This window comes from Phyllobates terribilis, unplaced genomic scaffold, assembly GCF_046119375.1.
Source record: "Phyllobates terribilis strain yellow unplaced genomic scaffold, ASM4611937v1 Scaffold_3__8_contigs__length_932513732, whole genome shotgun sequence".
NCBI lineage: Eukaryota > Metazoa > Chordata > Amphibia > Anura > Dendrobatidae > Phyllobates > Phyllobates terribilis.
Genome location: NW_027362763.1, coordinates 646248027 through 646270105, shown reverse-complemented (window position 1 = coordinate 646270105; position 22079 = coordinate 646248027). Strand labels below are relative to the sequence as shown.

General features: G+C 35.9%; 1 protein-coding gene across 1 annotated transcript in view; it reads left to right on the top strand.

The window, feature by feature from the left end:
* The window catches only part of SLC22A7 (solute carrier family 22 member 7), a 246886-nt gene extending 226152 nt beyond the window's left edge, over positions 1 to 20734 (top strand). Inside the window, exon 9 of the mRNA XM_073673276.1 lies at positions 20623 to 20734. Coding sequence (XP_073529377.1) covers positions 20623 to 20710 — 88 coding nt within the window. The 3' untranslated portion in view covers positions 20711 to 20734. The remainder of the gene's footprint in view (positions 1 to 20622) is intronic.
* Positions 20735 to 22079: the final 1345 nt, after the last annotated feature.

The window sequence follows — 22079 nt, the reverse complement described above, 5'->3', positions numbered from 1 at the left end:
ACTCTACAATATAAGGAATAACACCGATAACGCAACAATGTAAGGAATAACACAGATAACGCTACAATGTAAGGAATAACACTGATAACTCTACAATGTAAGGAATAACACAAATAACGCTACAATGTAAGGAATAACACTGATAACGCTACAATGTAAGGAATAACACTGATAACGTCACAATGTAAGGAATAATACCGATAACGCTACAATGTAAGGAATAACACCGATAACTCTACAATGTAAGGAATAACACCGATAACGCTACAATGTAAGGAGTAACACAGATAACGCTACAATGTAAGAAATAACACTGATAACGCTACAATGTAACGAATAACACTGATAACGCTACAATGTAAGGAATAACACTGATAACGCTACAATGTAAGGAATAACACTGATAACGCCACAATGTAAGGAATAACACCGATAACTCTACAATGTAAGGAATAACAACGATAACGCTACAATGTAAGGAGTAACACAGATAACGCTACAATTTAAGAAATAACACTGATAACGCTACAATGTAAGGAATAACACTGATATCGCTACAATGTAAGGAATAACACAGATAACGCTACAATGTAAGGAATAGCACAGATAACGCTACAATGTAAGGAATAACACAGATAACGCTACAATGTAAGGAATAACACTGATAACGCTACAATGTAAGGAATAACACTGATAACGCTACAATGTAAGGAATAACACAGATAACGCTACAATGTAAGAAATGACACTGATAACGCTACAATATAAGGAATGACACTGATAATGCTACAATGTAAGGAATAACACAGATAACGCTACAATGTAAGGAATAACACTGATAACGCTACAATGTAAGGAATAACACCGATAATGCTACAATGTAAGGAATAACACCGATAATGCTACAATGTAAGGAATAACACCGATAACGCTACAATGTAAGGAATAACACTGATAACGCTACAATGTAAGAAATAACACTGATAACGCTACAATGTAAGGAATAACACTGATAATGCTACAATGTAAAAATTAACACTGATAACGCTACAATGTAAGAAATGACACTGATAACGATACAGTGTAAGGAATAACACTGATAATGCTACAATGTAAGGAATAACACTGATGATGCTACAATGTAAGAAATGACACTGATAACGATACAATGTAAGGAATAACACCGATAACGCTACAATGTAAGGAATAACACAGATAACGCTACAATGTAAGGAATAACACAGATAACGCTACAATGTAAGGATTAACACCGATAATGCTACAATGTAAGGAATAACACAGATAATGCTACAATGTAAGGAATAACACAGATAAAGCTACAATGTAAGAAATAACACAGATAACGCTACAATCTAAGGAATAACACTGATAACGCTACAATGTAAGAAATAACACAGATAACTCTACAATGTAAGGAATAACACAGATAACTCTACAATGTAAGGAATAACACTGATAACGCTACAATGTAAGAAATAACACAGATAACGCTACAATGTAAGGAATAACACCGATAACGCTACAATGTAAGGAATAACACAGATAACGCTACAATGTAAGGAATAACACTGATAACGCTACAATGTAAGGAATAACACCGATAACGCTACAATGTAAGGAATAACACCGAAAACGCTACAATGTAAGGAGTAACACAGATAATGCTACAATGTAAGGAATAACACTGATAACGCTACAATGTAAGGAATAACACAGATAACGCTACAATGTAAGGAATAACACCGATAATGCTACAATGTAAGGAATAACACCGATAATGCTACAATGTAAGGAATAACACAGATAACTCTACAATGTAAGGAATAACAGTGATAACGCTACAATGTAAGGAATAACACTGATAACGCTACAATGTAAGGAATAACACAGATAACGCTACAATATAAGGAATAACACAGATAACGCTACAATGTAAGGAATAACACTGATAACGCTACAATGTAAGGAATAACACAGATAACGCTACAATGTAAGGAATAACACCGATAACGCTACAATGTAAGGAATAACACCGATAACGCTACAATGTAAGAAATAACACCGATAACGCTACAATGTAAGGAATAACACCGATAACTCTACAATATAAGGAATAACACCGATAATGCTACAATGTAAGGAATAACACAGATAACGCAACAATGTAAGGAATAACACAGATAACGCTACAATATAAGGAATAACACTGATAACTCTACAATGTAAGGAATAACACAGATAATGCTACAATGTAAGGAATAACACTGATAACGCTACAATGTAAGGAATAACACTGATAACGCCACAATGTAATGAATAATACCGATAACGCTACAATGTAAGGAATAACACCGATAATTCTACAATGTAAGGAATAACACCGATAACGCTACAATGTAAGGAGTAACACAGATAACGCTACAATGTAAGAAATAACACTGATAACGCTACAATGTAAGGAATAACACTGATAACGCTACAATATAAGGAATAACACTGATAACGAAACAATGTAAGGAATAATACCGATAACGCTACAATGTAAGGAATAACACCGATAACTCTACAATGTAAGGAATAACACCGATAACGCTACAATGTAAGGAGTAACACAGATAACGCTACAATTTAAGAAATAACACTGATAACGCTGCAATGTAAGGAATAACACTGATATCGCTACAATGTAAGGAATAACAGAGATAACGCTACAATGTAAGGAATAACACAGATAACGCTACAATGTAAGGAATAACACTGATAACGCTACAATGTAAGGAATAACACTGATAACGCTACAATGTAAGGAATAACACTGATAACGCTACAATGTAAGGAATAACACAGATAACGCTACAATGTAAGAAATGACACTGATAACGCTACAATGTAAGGAATAACACAGATAACGCTACAATGTAAGGAATAACACTGATAATGCTACAATGTAAGGAATAACACCGATAATGCTACAATGTAAGGAATAACACCGATAATGCTACAATGCAAGGAATAACACTGATAACGCTACAATGTAAGGAATAACACTGATAACGCTACAATGTAAGAAATAACACTGATAACGCTACAATGTAAGGAATAACACTGATAATGCTACAATGTAAAAAATAACACTGATAACGATACAATGTAAGGAATAACACCGATAATGCTACAATGTAAGGAATAACACAGATAACGCTACAATGTAAGGAATAACACTGATAACGCTACAATGTAAGGAATAACACAGATAACGCTACAATGTAAGGAATAACACCGATAATGCTACAATGTAAGGAATAACACAGATAATGCTACAATGTAAGGAATAACACAGATAAAGCTACAATGTAAGAAATAACACAGATAACGCTACAATGTAAGAAATAACACAGATAACTCTACAATGTAAGGAATAACACTGATAACGCTACAATGTAAGGAATAACACTGATAATGCTACAATGTAAGGAATAACACTGATAACGCTACAATGTAAGGAATAACACTGATAACGCTACAATGTAAGGAATAACACAGATAACGCTACAATGTAAGAAATAACACTGATAACGCTACAATGTAAGGAATAACACTGATAACGCTACAATGTAAGGAATAACACAGATAACGCTACAATGTAAGAAATAGCACTGATAACGCTACAATGTAAGGAATAACACTGTTAACGCTACAAGGTAAGAAATAACACAGATAACGCTACAATGTAAGAAATAACACAGATAACGCTACAATGTAAGGAATAACACCGATAACTCTACAATGTAAAAAATAACACAGATAACTCTACAATGTAAGGAATAACACTGATAACGCTACAATGTAAGGAATAACAAAGATAACGCTACAATGTAAGAAATAACACTGATAACGCTACAATTTAAGGAATAACACAGATAACGCTACAATGTAAGGAATAACACCGATAACGCTACAATCTAAGGAATAACACTGATAACGCTACAATGTAAGGAATAACACAGATAACGCTACAATGTAAGAAATAACACCGATAATGCTACAATCTAAGGAAAAACACCGATAACGCTACAATGTAAGGAATAACACCGATAACGCTACAATGTAAGAAATAACACCGATAACGCTACAATCTTAAGAATAACACTGATAACGCTACAATGTAAGGAATAACACAGATAACGCTACAATCTAAGGAATAACACTGATAACGCTACAATGTAAGGAATAACACAGATAACGCTACAATGTAAGAAATAACACTGATAACGCTACAATGTAAGGAATAACACTGATAACGCTACAATGTAAGAAATAACACCGATAATGCTACAATGTAAGGAATAACACTGATAACGCTACAATGTAAGGAATAACACAGATAACGCTACAATGTAAGGAATAACACTGATAACGCTACAATGTAAGAAATAACACAGATAACGCTACAATGTAAGGAATAACACCGATAACGCTACAATGTAAGGAATAGCACCGATAACGCTACAATGCAAGAAATAACACAGATAACGCTACAATGTAAGGAATAACACCGATAATGCTACAATGTAAGGAATAACACAGATAATGCTACAATGTAAGGAATAACACAGATAACGCTACAATGTAAGAAATAACACAGATAACGCTACAATGTAAGGAATAACACTGATAACGCTACAATGTAAGGAATAACACAGATAACGCTACAATGTAAGAAATAACACAGATAACGCTACAATGTAAGGAATAACACCGATAACGCTACAATGTAAGGAATAACACAGATAATGCTACAATGTAAGGAATAACACTGATAACGCTACAATGTAAGGAATAACACAGATAACGCTACAATGTAAGGAATAACACAGATAACGCTACAATGTAAGAAATAACACCGATAACGCTACAATGTAAGGAATAACACCGATAACGCTACAATGTAAGAAATAACACCGATAACGCTACAATGTAAGGAATAACACTGATAACGCTACAATGTAAGGAATAATACCGATAACGCTACAATGTAAGGAATAACACTGATAACTCTACAATGTAAGGAATAACACCGATAGCGCTACAATGTAAGGAATAACACAGATAACGCTACAATGTAAGGAATAACACAGATAACTCTACAATGTAAGGAATAACACTGATAACGCTACAATGTAAGGAATAACACAGATAACGCTACAATGTAAGCAATAACACTGATAACTCTACAATGTAAGGAATAACACAGATAACGCTACAATGTAAGGAATAACACAGATAACGCTACAATGTAAGAAATAACACAGATAACTCTACAATGTAAGGAATAACACTGATAACGCTACAATGTAAGGAATAACACAGATAACGCTACAATGTATGGAATAACACAGATAACGCTACAATGTAAGGAATAACACAGATAACGCTGCAATGTAAGGAATAACACCGATAACGCTACAATGTAAGGAATAACACCGATAACGCTACAATGTAAGGAATAACACAGATAACTCTACAATGTAAGGAATAACACTGATAACGCTACAATGTAAGGAATAACACAGATAACGCTACAATGTAAGCAATAACACTGATAACGCTACAATGTAAGGAATAACACAGATAACGCTACAATGTAAGGAATAACACCGATAACGCTACAATGTAAGGAATAACACCGATAACGCTACAATGTAAGAAATAACACCGATAACGCTACAATGTAAGGAATAACACCGATAACTCTACAATATAAGGAATAACACCGATAACGCTACAATGTAAGGAATAACACAGATAACGCAACAATGTAAGGAAGAACACAGATAACGCTTCATTGTAAGGAATAACACTGATAACTCTACAATGTAAGGAATAACACAGATAATGCTACAATGTAAGGAATAACACTGATAACGCTACAATGTAAGGAATAACACTGATAACTCCACAATGTAAGGAATAATACCGATAACGCTACAATGTAAGGAATAACACCGATAACTCTACAATGTAAGGAATAACACCGATAACGCTACAATGTAAGGAGTAACACAGATAACGCTACAATGTAAGAAATAACACTGATAACGCTACAATGTAAGGAATAACACTGATAACGCTACAATATAAGGAATAACACTGATAACGCCACAATGTAAGGAATAATACCGATAACGCTACAATGTAAGGAATAACACGGATAACTCTACAATGTAAGGAATAACACCGATAACGCTACAATGTAAGGAGTAACACAGATAACGCTACAATTTAAGAAATAACACTGATAACGCTGCAATGTAAGGAATAACACTGATATCGCTACAATGTAAGGAATAACAGAGATAACTCTACAATGTAAGGAATAACACAGATAACGCTACAATGTAAGGAATAACACTGATAACGCTACAATGTAAGGAATAACACTGATAAAGCTACAATGTAAGGAATAACACAGATAACGCTACAATGTAAGAAATGACACTGATAACGCTACAATGTAAGGAATAACACAGATAACGCTACAATGTAAGGAATAACACTGATAACGCTACAATGTAAGGAATACCACCGATAATGCTACAATGTAAGGAATAACACCGATAATGCTACAATGCAAGGAATAACACTGATAACGCTACAATGTAAGGAATAACACTGATAACGCTACAATGTAAGAAATAACACTGATAACGCTACAATGTAAGGAATAACACTGATAATGCTACAATGTAAAAAATAACACTGATAACGATACAATGTAAGGAATAACACCGATAACGCTACAATGTAAGGAATAACACAGATAACGCTACAATGTAAGGAATAACACTGATAACGCTACAATGTAAAGATTAACACAGATAACGCTACAATGTAAGGAATAACACCGATAATGCTACAATGTAAGGAATAACACAGATAATGCTACAATGTAAGGAATAACACAGATAAAGCTACAATGTAAGAAATAACACAGATAACGCTACAATGTAAGAAATAACACAGATAACTCTACAATGTAAGGAATAACACTGATAACTCTACAATGTAAGGAATAACACTGATAACGCTACAATGTAAGGAATAACACCGATAACGCTACAATGTAAGGAATAACACAGATAACGCTACAATGTAAGGAATAACACCGATAATGCTACAATGTAAGGAATAACACAGATAATGCTACAATGTAAGGAATAACACAGATAACGCTACAATGTAAGAAATAACACAGATAACGCTACAATGTAAGGAATAACACTGATAACGCTACAATGTAAGGAATAACACAGATAACGCTACAATGTAAGAAATAACACAGAAAACGCTACAATGTAAGGAATAACACCGATAACGCTACAATGTAAGGAATAACACAGATAATGCTACAATGTAAGGAATAACACTGATAACGCTACAATGTAAGGAATAACACAGATAACGCTACAATGTAAGGAATAACACAGATAACGCTACAATGTAAGAAATAACACCGATAACGCTACAATGTAAGGAATAACACCGATAACGCTACAATGTAAGGAATAACACCGATAACGCTACAATGTAAGGAATAACACCGATAACGCTACAATGTAAGGAATAACACTGATAACTCTACAATGTAAGGAATAACACAGATAGCGCTACAATGTAAGGAATAACACAGATAACGCTACAATGTAAGGAATAACACAGATAACTCTACAATGTAAGGAATAACACTGATAACGCTACAATGTAAGGAATAAAACAGATAACGCTACAATGTAAGCAATAACACTGATAACTCTACAATGTAAGGAATAACACAGATAACGCTACAATGTAAGGAATAACACAGATAACGCTACAATGTAAGAAATTACACAGATAACTCTACAATGTAAGGAATAACACTGATAACGCTACAATGTAAGGAATAACACAGATAACGCTACAATGTATGGAATAACACAGATAACGCTACAATGTAAGGAATAACAATGATAACGCTACAATGTAAGGAATAACACAGATAACGCTACAATGTAAGAAATAACACAGATAACTCTACAATGTAAGGAATAACACTGATAACGCTACAATGTAAGAAATAACACTGATAACGCTACAATGTAAGGAATAACACTGATAACACTACAATGTAAGGAATAACACTGATAACGCTACAATGTAAGGAATAACACAGATAACGCTACAATGTAAGGAATAACACCGATAACGCTACAATGTAAGAAATAACACAGATAACTCTACAATGTAAGGAATAACACTGATAACTCTACAATGTAAGGAATAACACAGATAACGCTACAATGTAAGAAATAACACAGATAACGCTACAATGTAAGGAATAACACTGATAACGCTACAATGTAAGGAATAACACTGATAACGCTACAATGTAAGAAATAACACTGATAACGCTACAATGTAAGGAATAACACTGATAACGCTACAATGTAAGGAATAACACAGATAACGCTACAATGTAAGAAATAACACAGATAACGCTACAATGTAAGAAATAACACAGATAACGCTACAATGTAAGGAATAACACTGATAACGCTACAATGTAAGGAATAACACAGATAACGCTACAATGTAAGAAATAACACAGATAACGCTACAATGTAAGGAATAACACTGATAACGCTACAATGTAAGAAATAACACAGATAACGCTACAATGTAAGAAATAACACTGATAACTGTACAATGTAAGGAATAACACCGATAACGCTACAATGTAAGGAATAACACCGATAACGCTACAATGTAAGAAATAACACAGATAACGCTACAATGTAAGGAATAACACAGATAACGCTACAATGTAAGGAATAACACAGATAACGCTACAATGTAAGAAATAACACAGATAACTCTACAATGTAAGAAATAACACAGATAACGCTACAATGTAAGGAATAACACAGATAACGCTACAATGTAACGAATAACACCGATAACGCTACAATGTAAGGAATAACACTGATAACGCTTCAATGTAAGGAATAGCACAGATAACGCTACAATGTAAGAAATAACACAGATAACGCTACAATGTAAGGAATAACACCGATAACGCTACAATGTAAGGAATAATACTGATAACGCTTCAATGTAAGGAATAACACAGATAACGTTACAATGTAAGAAATAACACTGATAACGCTACAATCTAAGGAATAACACAGATAACGCTACAGTGTAAGGAATAACACAGATAACGCTTCAATGTAAGGAATAACACCGATAACGCTACAATGTAAGGAATAACACTGATAACGCTACAATCTAAGGAATAACACTGATAACGCTACATTCTAAGGAATAACACTGATAACGCTACAATGTAAGGAATAACACAGATAACGCTACAATGTAAGGAATAACACAGATAATGCTACAATGTAAGGAATAACACTGATAACGCTACAATGTAAGGAATAACACAGATAATGCTACAATGTAAGGAATAACACAGATAATGCTCCAATGTAAGGAATAACACTGATAACGCTACAATGTAAGGAATAACACAGATAATGCTACAATGTAAGGAATAACACAGATAACGCTACAATGTAAGAAATAACACTGATAACGCTACAATGTAAGAAATAACACAGATAACGCTACAATGTAAGAAATAACACTGATAACGCTACAATGTAAGGAATAACACAGATAACGCTACAATGTAAGAAATAACACAGATAACGCTACAATGTAAGGAATAACACTGATAACGCTACAATGTAAGAAATAACACAGATAACGCTACAATGTAAGGAATAACACAGATAACGCTACAATGTAAGAAATAACACCGATAACTGTACAATGTAAGGAATAACACCGATAACGCTACAATGTAAGGAATAACACCGATAACGCTACAATGTAAGAAATAACACAGATAACGCTACAATGTAAGAAATAACACTGATAACGCTACAATGTAAGAAATAACACTGATAACGCTACAATGTAAGGAATAACACTGATAACGCTACAATGTAAGGAATAACACTGATAACGCTACAATGTAAGGAATAACACAGATAACGCTACAATGTAAGAAATAACACAGATAACGCTACAATGTAAGAAATAACACAGATAACGCTACAATGTAAGGAATAACACTGATAACGCTACAATGTAAGGAATAACACAGATAACGCTACAATGTAAGAAATAACACAGATAACGCTACAATGTAAGGAATAACACTCATAACGCTACAATGTAAGAAATAACACAGATAACGCTACAATGTAAGAAATAACACTGATAACTGTACAATGTAAGGAATAACACCGATAACGCTACAATGTAAGGAATAACACCGATAACGCTACAATGTAAGAAATAACACAGATAACGCTACAATGTAAGGAATAACACAGATAACGCTACAATGTAAGGAATAACACAGATAACGCTACAATGTAAGAAATAACACAGATAACTCTACAGTGTAAGAAATAACACAGATAACGCTACAATGTAAGGAATAACACAGATAACGCTACAATGTAAGGAATAACACCGATAACGCTACAATGTAAGGAATAACACTGATAACGCTTCAATGTAAGGAATAACACAGATAACGCTACAATGTAAGGAATAACACTGATAACGCTACAATCTAAGGAATAACACCGATAACGCTACAATGTAAGGAATAACACCGATAACGCTACAATGTAAGGAATAACACTGATAACGCTACAATCTAAGGAATAACACTGATAACGCTACAATGTAAGGAATAACACAGATAACGCTACAATGTAAGGAATAACACAGATAATGCTACAATGTAAGGAATAACACTGATAACGCTACAATGTAAGGAATAACACAGATAATGCTACAATGTAAGGAATAACACAGATAATGCTACAATGTAAGGAATAACACTGATAACGCTACAATGTAAGGAATAACACAGATAATGCTACAATGTAAGGAATAACACAGATAACGCTACAGTGTAAGGAATAACACAGATAATGCTACAAAGTAAGGAATAGCACCGATAACGCTACAATGTAAGAAATAACACAGATAACTCTACAATGTAAGGAATAACACTGATAACGCTACAATGTAAGGAATAACACAGATAACGCTACAATGTAAGGAATAACACAGATAACGCTACAATGTAAGGAATAACACAGATAACGCTACAATGTAAGAAATAACACAGATAACGCTACAATGTAAGGAATAACACTGATAACGCTACAATGTAAGGAATAACACCGATAATGCTACAATGTAAGGAATAACACCGATAACGCTACAATGTAAGGAATAACACAGATAACGCTACAATGTAAGAAATAACACAGATAACGCTACAATGTAAGAAATAACACAGATAACGCTACAATGTAAGAAATAACACAGATAAGGCTACAATGTAAGGAATAACACTGATAACGCTACAATGTAAGGAATGACACTGATAACGCTACAATGTAAGGAATAACACAGATAACGCTACAATGTAAGAAATAACACAGATAACGCTACAATGTAAGGAATAACACTGATAACGCTACAATGTAAGAAATAACACAGATAACGCTACAATGTAAGGAATAACACCGATAACGCTACAATGTAAGGAATAACACTGATAACGCTACAATGTAAGGAATAACACCGATAACGCTACAATGTAAGAAATAACACAGATAACGCTACAATGTAAGGAATAACACAGATAACGCAACAATGTAAGGAATAACACCGATAACGCTACAATGTAAGGAATAACACCGATAACGCTACAATGTAAGAAATAACACAGATAACGCTACAATTTAAGGAATAACACCGATAACGCTAAAATGTAACGAATAACACCGATAACGCTACAATGTAAGGAATAACACAGATAACGCTACAATGTAAGGAATAACACCGATAACGCTACAATGTAAGGAATAACACCGATATTGCTACAATGTAAGGAATAACACAGATAACGCTACAATGTAAGAAATAACACATATAACGCTACAATGTAAGGAATAACACCGATAACGCTACAATGTAAGGAATAACACTGATAACGCTACAATGTAAGGAATAACACTGATAACTCTCTACAATGTAAGAAATAACACAGATGACGCTACAATGTAAGGAATAACACAGATAACGCTACAATGTAAGGAATAACACAGATAACGCTACAATGTAAGGAATAACACAGATAACTCTACAATGTAAGGAATAACACTGATAACGCTACAATGTAAGGAATAACACAGATAACGCTACAATGTAAGCAATAACACTGATAACTCTACAATGTAAGGAATAACACAGATAACGCTACAATGTAAGGAATAACACAGATAACGCTACAATGTAAGAAATAACACAGATAACTCTACAATGTAAGGAATAACACTGATAACGCTACAATGTAAGGAATAACACAGATAACGCTACAATGTATGGAATAACACAGATAACGCTACAATGTAAGGAATAACACTGATAACGCTACAATGTAAGGAATAACACAGATAACGCTACAATGTAAGAAATAACACAGATAACTCTACAATGTAAGGAATAACACTGATAACGCTACAATGTAAGAAATAACACTGATAACGCTGCAATGTAAGGAATAACACTGATAACACTACAATGTAAGGAATAACACTGATAACGCTACAATGTAAGGAATAACACAGATAACGCTACAATGTAAGGAATAACACCGATAACGCTACAATGTAAGAAATAACACAGATAACTCTACAATGTAAGGAATAACACTGATAACTCTACAATGTAAGGAATAACACAGATAACGCTACAATGTAAGAAATAACACAGATAACGCTACAATGTAAGGAATAACACTGATAACGCTACAATGTAAGGAATAACACTGATAACGCTACAATGTAAGAAATAACACTGATAACGCTACAATGTAAGGAATAACACTGATAACGCTACAATGTAAGGAATAACACAGATAACGCTACAATGTAAGAAATAACACAGATAACGCTACAATGTAAGAAATAACACAGATAACGCTACAATGTAAGGAATAACACTGATAACGCTACAATGTAAGGAATAACACAGATAACGCTACAATGTAAGAAATAACACAGATAACGCTACAATGTAAGGAATAACACTGATAACGCTACAATGTAAGAAATAACACAGATAACGCTACAATGTAAGAAATAACACTGATAACTGTACAATGTAAGGAATAACACCGATAACGCTACAATGTAAGGAATAACACCGATAACGCTACAATGTAAGAAATAACACAGATAACGCTACAATGTAAGGAATAACACAGATAACGCTACAATGTAAGGAATAACACAGATAACGCTACAATGTAAGAAATAACACAGATAACTCTACAATGTAAGAAATAACACAGATAACGCTACAATGTAAGGTATAACACAGATAACGCTACAATGTAAGTAATAACACCGATAACGCTACAATGTAAGGAATAACACTGATAACGCTTCAATGTAAGGAATAACACAGATAACGCTACAATGTAAGAAATAACACAGATAACGCTACAATGTAAGGAATAACACCGATAACGCTACAATGTAAGGAATAACACTGATAACGCTTCAATGTAAGGAATAACACAGATAACGCTACAATGTAAGAAATAACACTGATAACGCTACAATCTAAGGAATAACACAGATAACGCTACAGTGTAAGGAATAACACAGATAACGCTACAATGTAAGGAATAACACCGATAACGCTACAATGTAAGGAATAACACTGATAACGCTACAATCTAAGGAATAACACTGATAACGCTACATTCTAAGGAATAACACTGATAACGCTACAATGTAAGGAATAACACAGAAAACGCTACAATGTAAGGAATAACACAGATAATGCTACAATGTAAGGAATAACACTGATAACGCTACAATGTAAGGAATAACACAGATAATGCTACAATGTAAGGAATAACACAGATAATGCTCCAATGTAAGGAATAACACTGATAACGCTACAATGTAAGGAATAACACAGATAATGCTACAATGTAAGGAATAACACAGATAACGCTACAATGTAAGAAATAACACAGATAACGCTACAATGTAAGGAATAACACTGATAACGCTACAATGTAAGGAATAACACAGATAACGCTACAATGTAAGAAATAACACAGATAACGCTACAATGTAAGGAATAACACTGATAACGCTACAATGTAAGAAATAACACAGATAACGCTACAATGTAAGGAATAACACAGATAACGCTACAATGTAAGAAATAACACAGATAACGCTACAATGTAAGGAATAACACAGATAACGCTACAATGTAAGAAATAACACAGATAACGCTACAATGTAAGAAATAACACTGATAACGCTACAATGTAAGGAATAACACAGATAACGCTACAATGTAAGAAATAACACAGATAACGCTACAATGTAAGGAATAACACTGATAACGCTACAATGTAAGAAATAACACAGATAACGCTACAATGTAAGAAATAACACAGATAACGCTACAATGTAAGGAATAACACAGATAACGCTACAATGTAAGAAATAACACCGATAACTGTACAATGTAAGGAATAACACCGATAACGCTACAATGTAAGGAATAACACCGATAACGCTACAATGTAAGAAATAACACAGATAACGCTACAATGTAAGAAATAACACTGATAACGCTACAATGTAAGAAATAACACTGATAACGCTACAATGTAAGGAATAACACTGATAACGCTACAATGTAAGGAATAACACTGATAACGCTACAATGTAAGGAATAACACAGATAACGCTACAATGTAAGAAATAACACAGATAACGCTACAATGTAAGAAATAACACAGATAACGCTACAATGTAAGGAATAACACAGATAACGCTACAATGTAAGAAATAACACAGATAACGCTACAATGTAAGGAATAACACTCATAACGCTACAAAGTAAGAAATAACACAGATAACGCTACAATGTAAGAAATAACACTGATAACTGTACAATGTAAGGAATAACACCGATAACGCTACAATGTAAGGAATAACACCGATAACGCTACAATGTAAGAAATAACACAGATAACGCTACAATGTAAGGAATAACACAGATAACGCTACAATGTAAGGAATAACACAGATAACGCTACAATGTAAGAAATAACACAGATAACTCTACAGTGTAAGAAATAACACAGATAACGCTACAATGTAAGGAATAACACAGATAACGCTACAATGTAAGGAATAACACCGATAACGCTACAATGTAAGAAATAACACTGATAACTGTACAATGTAAGGAATAACACCGATAACGCTACAATGTAAGGAATAACACCGATAACGCTACAATGTAAGAAATAACACAGATAACGCTACAATGTAAGGAATAACACAGATAACGCTACAATGTAAGGTATAACACAGATAACGCTACAATGTAAGTAATAACACCGATAACGCTACAATGTAAGGAATAACACTGATAACGCTTCAATGTAAGGAATAACACCGATAACGCTACAATGTAAGAAATAACACAGATAACGCTACAATGTAAGAAATAACACAGATAACGCTACAATGTAAGGTATAACACAGATAACGCTACAATGTAAGTAATAACACCGATAACGCTACAATGTAAGGAATAACACTGATAACGCTTCAATGTAAGGAATAACACAGATAACGCTACAATGTAAGAAATAACACAGATAACGCTACAATGTAAGGAATAACACCGATAACGCTACAATGTAAGGAATAACACTGATAACGCTTCAATGTAAGGAATAACACAGATAACGCTACAATGTAAGAAATAACACTGATAACGCTACAATCTAAGGAATAACACAGATAACGCTACAGTGTAAGGAATAACACAGATAACGCTACAATGTAAGGAATAACACCGATAACGCTACAATGTAAGGAATAACACTGATAACGCTACAATCTAAGGAATAACACTGATAACGCTACATTCTAAGGAATAACACTGATAACGCTACAATGTAAGGAATAACACAGAAAACGCTACAATGTAAGGAATAACACAGATAATGCTACAATGTAAGGAATAACACTGATAACGCTACAATGTAAGGAATAACACAGATAATGCTACAATGTAAGGAATAACACAGATAATGCTACAATGTAAGGAATAACACTGATAACGCTACAATGTAAGGAATAACACAGATAATGCTACAATGTAAGGAATAACACAGATAACGCTACAATGTAAGAAATAACACAGATAACGCTACAATGTAAGGAATAACACTGATAACGCTACAATGTAAGGAATAACACAGATAACGCTACAATGTAAGAAATAACACAGATAACGCTACAATGTAAGGAATAACACTGATAACGCTACAATGTAAGAAATAACACAGATAACGCTACAATGTAAGAAATAACACTGATAACGCTACAATGTAAGGAATAACACAGATAACGCTACAATGTAAGAAATAACACAGATAACGCTACAATGTAAGGAATAACACTGATAACGCTACAATGTAAGAAATAACACAGATAACGCTACAATGTAAGAAATAACACAGATAACGCTACAATGTAAGGAATAACACAGATAACGCTACAATGTAAGAAATAACACCGATAACTGTACAATGTAAGGAATAACACCGATAACGCTACAATGTAAGGAATAACACCGATAACGCTACAATGTAAGAAATAACACAGATAACGCTACAATGTAAGAAATAACACTGATAACGCTACAATGTAAGAAATCACACTGATAACGCTACAATGTAAGGAATAACACTGATAACGCTACAATGTAAGGAATAACACTGATAACGCTACAATGTAAGGAATAACACAGATAACGCTACAATGTAAGAAATAACACAGATAACGCTACAATGTAAGAAATAACACAGATAACGCTACAATGTAAGGAATAACACAGATAACGCTACAATGTAAGAAATAACACAGATAACGCTACAATGTAAGGAATAACACTCATAACGCTACAATGTAAGAAATAACACAGATAACGCTACAATGTAAGAAATAACACTGATAACTGTACAATGTAAGGAATAACACCGATAACGCTACAATGTAAGGAATAACACCGATAACGCTACAATGTAAGAAATAACACAGATAACGCTACAATGTAAGGAATAACACAGATAACGCTACAATGTAAGGAATAACACAGATAACGCTACAATGTAAGAAATAACACAGATAACTCTACAGTGTAAGAAATAACACAGATAACGCTACAATGTAAGGAATAACACAGATAACGCTACAATGTAAGGAATAACACCGATAACGCTACAATGTAAGGAATAACACTGATAACGCTTCAATGTAAGGAATAACACAGATAACGCTACAATGTAAGAAATAACACAGATAACGCTACAATGTAAGGAATAACACCGATAACGCTACAATGTAAGGAATAACACTGATAACGCTTCAATGTAAGGAATAACACAGATAACGCTACAATGTAAGGAATAACACTGATAACGCTACAATCTAAGGAATAACACCGATAACGCTACAATGTAAGGAATAACACCGATAACGCTACAATGTAAGGAATAACACTGATAACGCTACAATCTAAGGAATAACACTGATAACGCTACAATGTAAGGAATAACACAGATAACGCTACAATGTAAGGAATAACACAGATAATGCTACAATGTAAGGAATAACACTGATAACGCTACAATGTAAGGAATAACACAGATAATGCTATAATGTAAGGAATAACACAGATAATGCTACAATGTAAGGAATAACACTGATAACGCTACAATGTAAGGAATAACACTGATAACGCTACAATGTAAGGAATAACACAGATAACGCTACAATGTAAGGAATAACACAGATAACGCTACAATGTAAGGAATAACACAGATAACGCTACAATGTAAGAAATAACACAGATAACGCTACAATGTAAGGAATAACACTGATAACGCTACAATGTAAGGAATAACACCGATAATGCTACAACGTAAGGAATAACACCGATAACGCTACAATGTAAGGAATAACACAGATAACGCTACAATGTAAGAAATAACACAGATAACGCTACAATGTAAGAAATAACACAGATAACGCTACAATGTAAGAAATAACACAGATAAGGCTACAATGTAAGGAATAACACTGATAACGCTACAATGAAAGGAATGACACTGATAACGCTACAATGTAAGGAATAACACAGATAACGCTACAATGTAAGAAATAACACAGATAACGCTACAATGTAAGGAATAACACTGATAACGCTACAATGTAAGAAATAACACAGATAACGCTACAATGTAAGAAATAACACCGATAACTGTACAATGTAAGGAATAACACCGATAACGCTACAATGTAAGGAATAACACCGATAACGCTACAATGTAAGAAATAACACAGATAACGCTACAATGTAAGGAATAACACAGATAACGCTACAATGTAAGGAATAACACCGATAACGCTACAATGTAAGGAATAACACCGATAACGCTACAATGTAAGAAATAACACAGATAACGCTACAATTTAAGGAATAACACCGATAACGCTAAAATGTAACGAATAACACCGATAACGCTACAATGTAAGGAATAACACAGATAACGCTACAATGTAAGGAATAACACCGATAACGCTACAATGTAAGGAATAACACCGATATTGCTACAATGTAAGGAATAACACAGATAACGCTACAATGTAAGAAATAACACATATAACGCCACAATGTAAGGAATAACACTGATAACGCTACAATGTAAGGAATAACACTGATAACTCTCTACAATGTAAGAAATAACACAGATGACGCTACAATGTAAGGAATAACACAGATAACGCTACAATGTAAGGAATAACACAGATAACGCTACAATGTAAGGAATAACACTGATAACTCTACAATGTAAGGAATAACACTGATAACGCTACAATGTAAGGAATAACACTGATAACGCTACAATGTAAGGAATAACACCGATAACGTTACAATGTAAGGAATAACACAGATAACGCTACAATGTAAGGAATAACACCGATAACGCTACAATGTAAGAAATAACACCGATAATGCTACAATGTAAGGAATAACACCGATAACGCTACAATGTAAGGAATAACACCGATAACGCTACAATGTAAGGAGTTCTTCCTATTTACGGCTGGACTAGGCTTGTTTCTATGGTGCTGAACTATTTCATGATGTATTCTGCAGCATTATCAATATAGATTCATTACCTCGCGCGTCGCCTTGGCACTCTTTTTTTTTACGCATGTCATTTCCCATTTTACAAAATGTCTAAATAACAAGTGATTTTATTTCTTGGTGGCATGATAATTGCTGCGGTTTCCTGGTAATTGCCACAGTTTCCTGGTAACTGCCGCGGTTTCCTGGTAACTGCCGCGGTTTCCTGGTAACTGCCGCAGTTTCTTGGTTCCTGCCGCAGTTTCCTGGTAACTGCCGCGGTTTCCTGGTAACTGCCACGGTTTCCTGGTAACTGCCGCGGTTTCCTGGTAACTGCCGCGATTTCCTGGTAATTGCTACGGTTTCCGGGTAACTGCCACGGTTTTCTGTCCCTATCACCTAGGTCTGTGGGGTCGGTGTGTATTGGCATTGAATTGGGTGCATCCCACATTATATATAGGTCGATTTCTGGATAGTATCCTACAAACGTTGTCCATTGATTTCTCTGGCAATCCACTTTGTTTTTTGCACAGCAAATTTTTTCCAATGAGGTTTTCAGAATTTAGCTGCTGGAAATACTGAGCGACATGTCGCCTCGCACTGTCCACTCCAAATCTGACACAGATGGATGGAAAAGTTGCAAAACACTGGGAACAACCACTGCAGAGAAAAACTAGTCTCTGACAATAAGGGAGCGCCTCCCCTTGTGGATTCCTCATGAAAACTGTTTTCTGCCTCCAAAAGCTCCATGTGCAGCCGGCCTGAATGTCCTGGAGTGACAACCAGATGGACCCTCGGCTCATCCCTGTCTCTGGGCCGTGACCTCCATACTGATGCTTTCCGCAGGTTCCGTGTGGCCTTCTCCTACTATGGGATCAGTCTGGACATCTCTGGCTTTGGACTCAACCTCTTCCTCACCCACTCCTTGTACGCCCTGGTGGAGGTGCCCGCCAAGCTGGGCATCTACCATGTGCTGAACTACCTGGGACGTCGCAGGACGCAAGTCCTCACCCTGGTCATGACTGGAGCATGTATAGGAGCCAACGTGGTCATCCCCAGTGGTGAGAATCCCAACCCTCAACGTATGCACACTGCAGGCGAAAGTATTAGCACCCTCATAACAGAGAGTAGACAGGAAAGTGGCAGAATGTGTGATGGGCGCAGCGACAACTGCAGAACATTGCTCCACCTGCCATTTACCTTTTCTTTGTTCCACAGCTCTGGAGCCACTGAGAACAACGATAGCCATTATTGGGAAGGGTTTTTCCGAGGCGTCATTTACGGTCATCATCTTGTACACTGCTGAGCTGTACCCTACAGTGATCAGGCAAGTATGCTGGCAAATCGGGGTCTACCACAGGCAGGAGAACTAGGTGTGTCAGGCACAAGAATGTAAGAACTAGGGGTGTCAGGCACAAAAACGTGAGAACTGGAGGTGTCAGGCACAAGATCGTGAGAGCTGGAGAGGAGAACGTGAGAACTGGGGGTGTCAGGCACAAGAACATGAGATCTGGGGTGGTCAGGCACAAGAACGAGAGAACTGGGGGTGTCAGGCACAAGAACATGAGAACTGGGGGTGTCGGGCACAAGAACATGAGAGCTGGAGATGAGAACGTGAGAACTAGGGGTGTCAGGCACAAGATCGTGAGAGCTGGAGAGGAGAACGTGAGAACTGGGGGTGTCAGGCACAAGATCGTGAGAGCTGGAGAGGAGAACATGAGAACTGTGGGTGTCAGGCACAAGAACATGAGATCTGGGGTGGTCAGGCACAAGAACATGAGAACTGGGGGTGTCGGGCACAAGAACATGAGAGCTGGAGATGAGAATGTGAGAACTAGGGGTGTCAGGCACAAGATCGTGAGAGCTGGAGAGGAGAACGTGAGAACTGGGGGTGTCAGGCAGAAGAACATGAGAACTGGGGGTGTAGGCACAAGAATGTGAGAGCTGGAGATGAGAACGTGAGAACTAGGGGTGTCAGGCACAAGAACATGAGAACTGGGGGTGTCGGGCAAAAGAACGTGAGAGCTGGAGATGAGAACGTGAAAACTAGGGGTGTGAGGCACAAGAACATAAGATCTGGGGGTGTCGGGCACAAGAACATGAGAGCTGGGGTGTCGGCACAAGAACATGAGAGCTGGGGGTGTCGGGCACAAGAACATGAGAGCTGGGGGTGTCGGGCACAAGATCATGAGAGCTGGGGGTGTCGGGCACAAGAACATGAGATCTGGGGTGGTCAGGCACAAGAACGAGAGAACTAGGGGTGTCAGGCACAAGAACATGAGAACTGGGGGTGTCGGGCACAAGAACATGAGAGCTGGAGATGAGAACGTGAGAACTAGGGGTGTCAGTCACAAGAACATGAGAACTGGGGGTGTTGGGCAAAAGAACGTGAGAGCTGGAGATGAGAACGTGAGAACTAGGGGTGTCAGGCACAAGAACATGAGAACTGGGGTGTCGGGCAAAAGAACGTGAGAGCTGGAGACAAGAACATGAGATCTGAGGTGTCGGGCATAAGAACGTCAGAGCTGAAGAGAGAATGCTACAGCTGGGGGTGTCGTGCAGGATTATGCGACCACCAGGGGTCTAGCTAGGGAGAATGTGAGGAGGGGTTGCCAGGCAAAAAAATGTAATAGAGGATTGTCAGCCAGGAGAATGTGACAAATACAGGTGTTTGG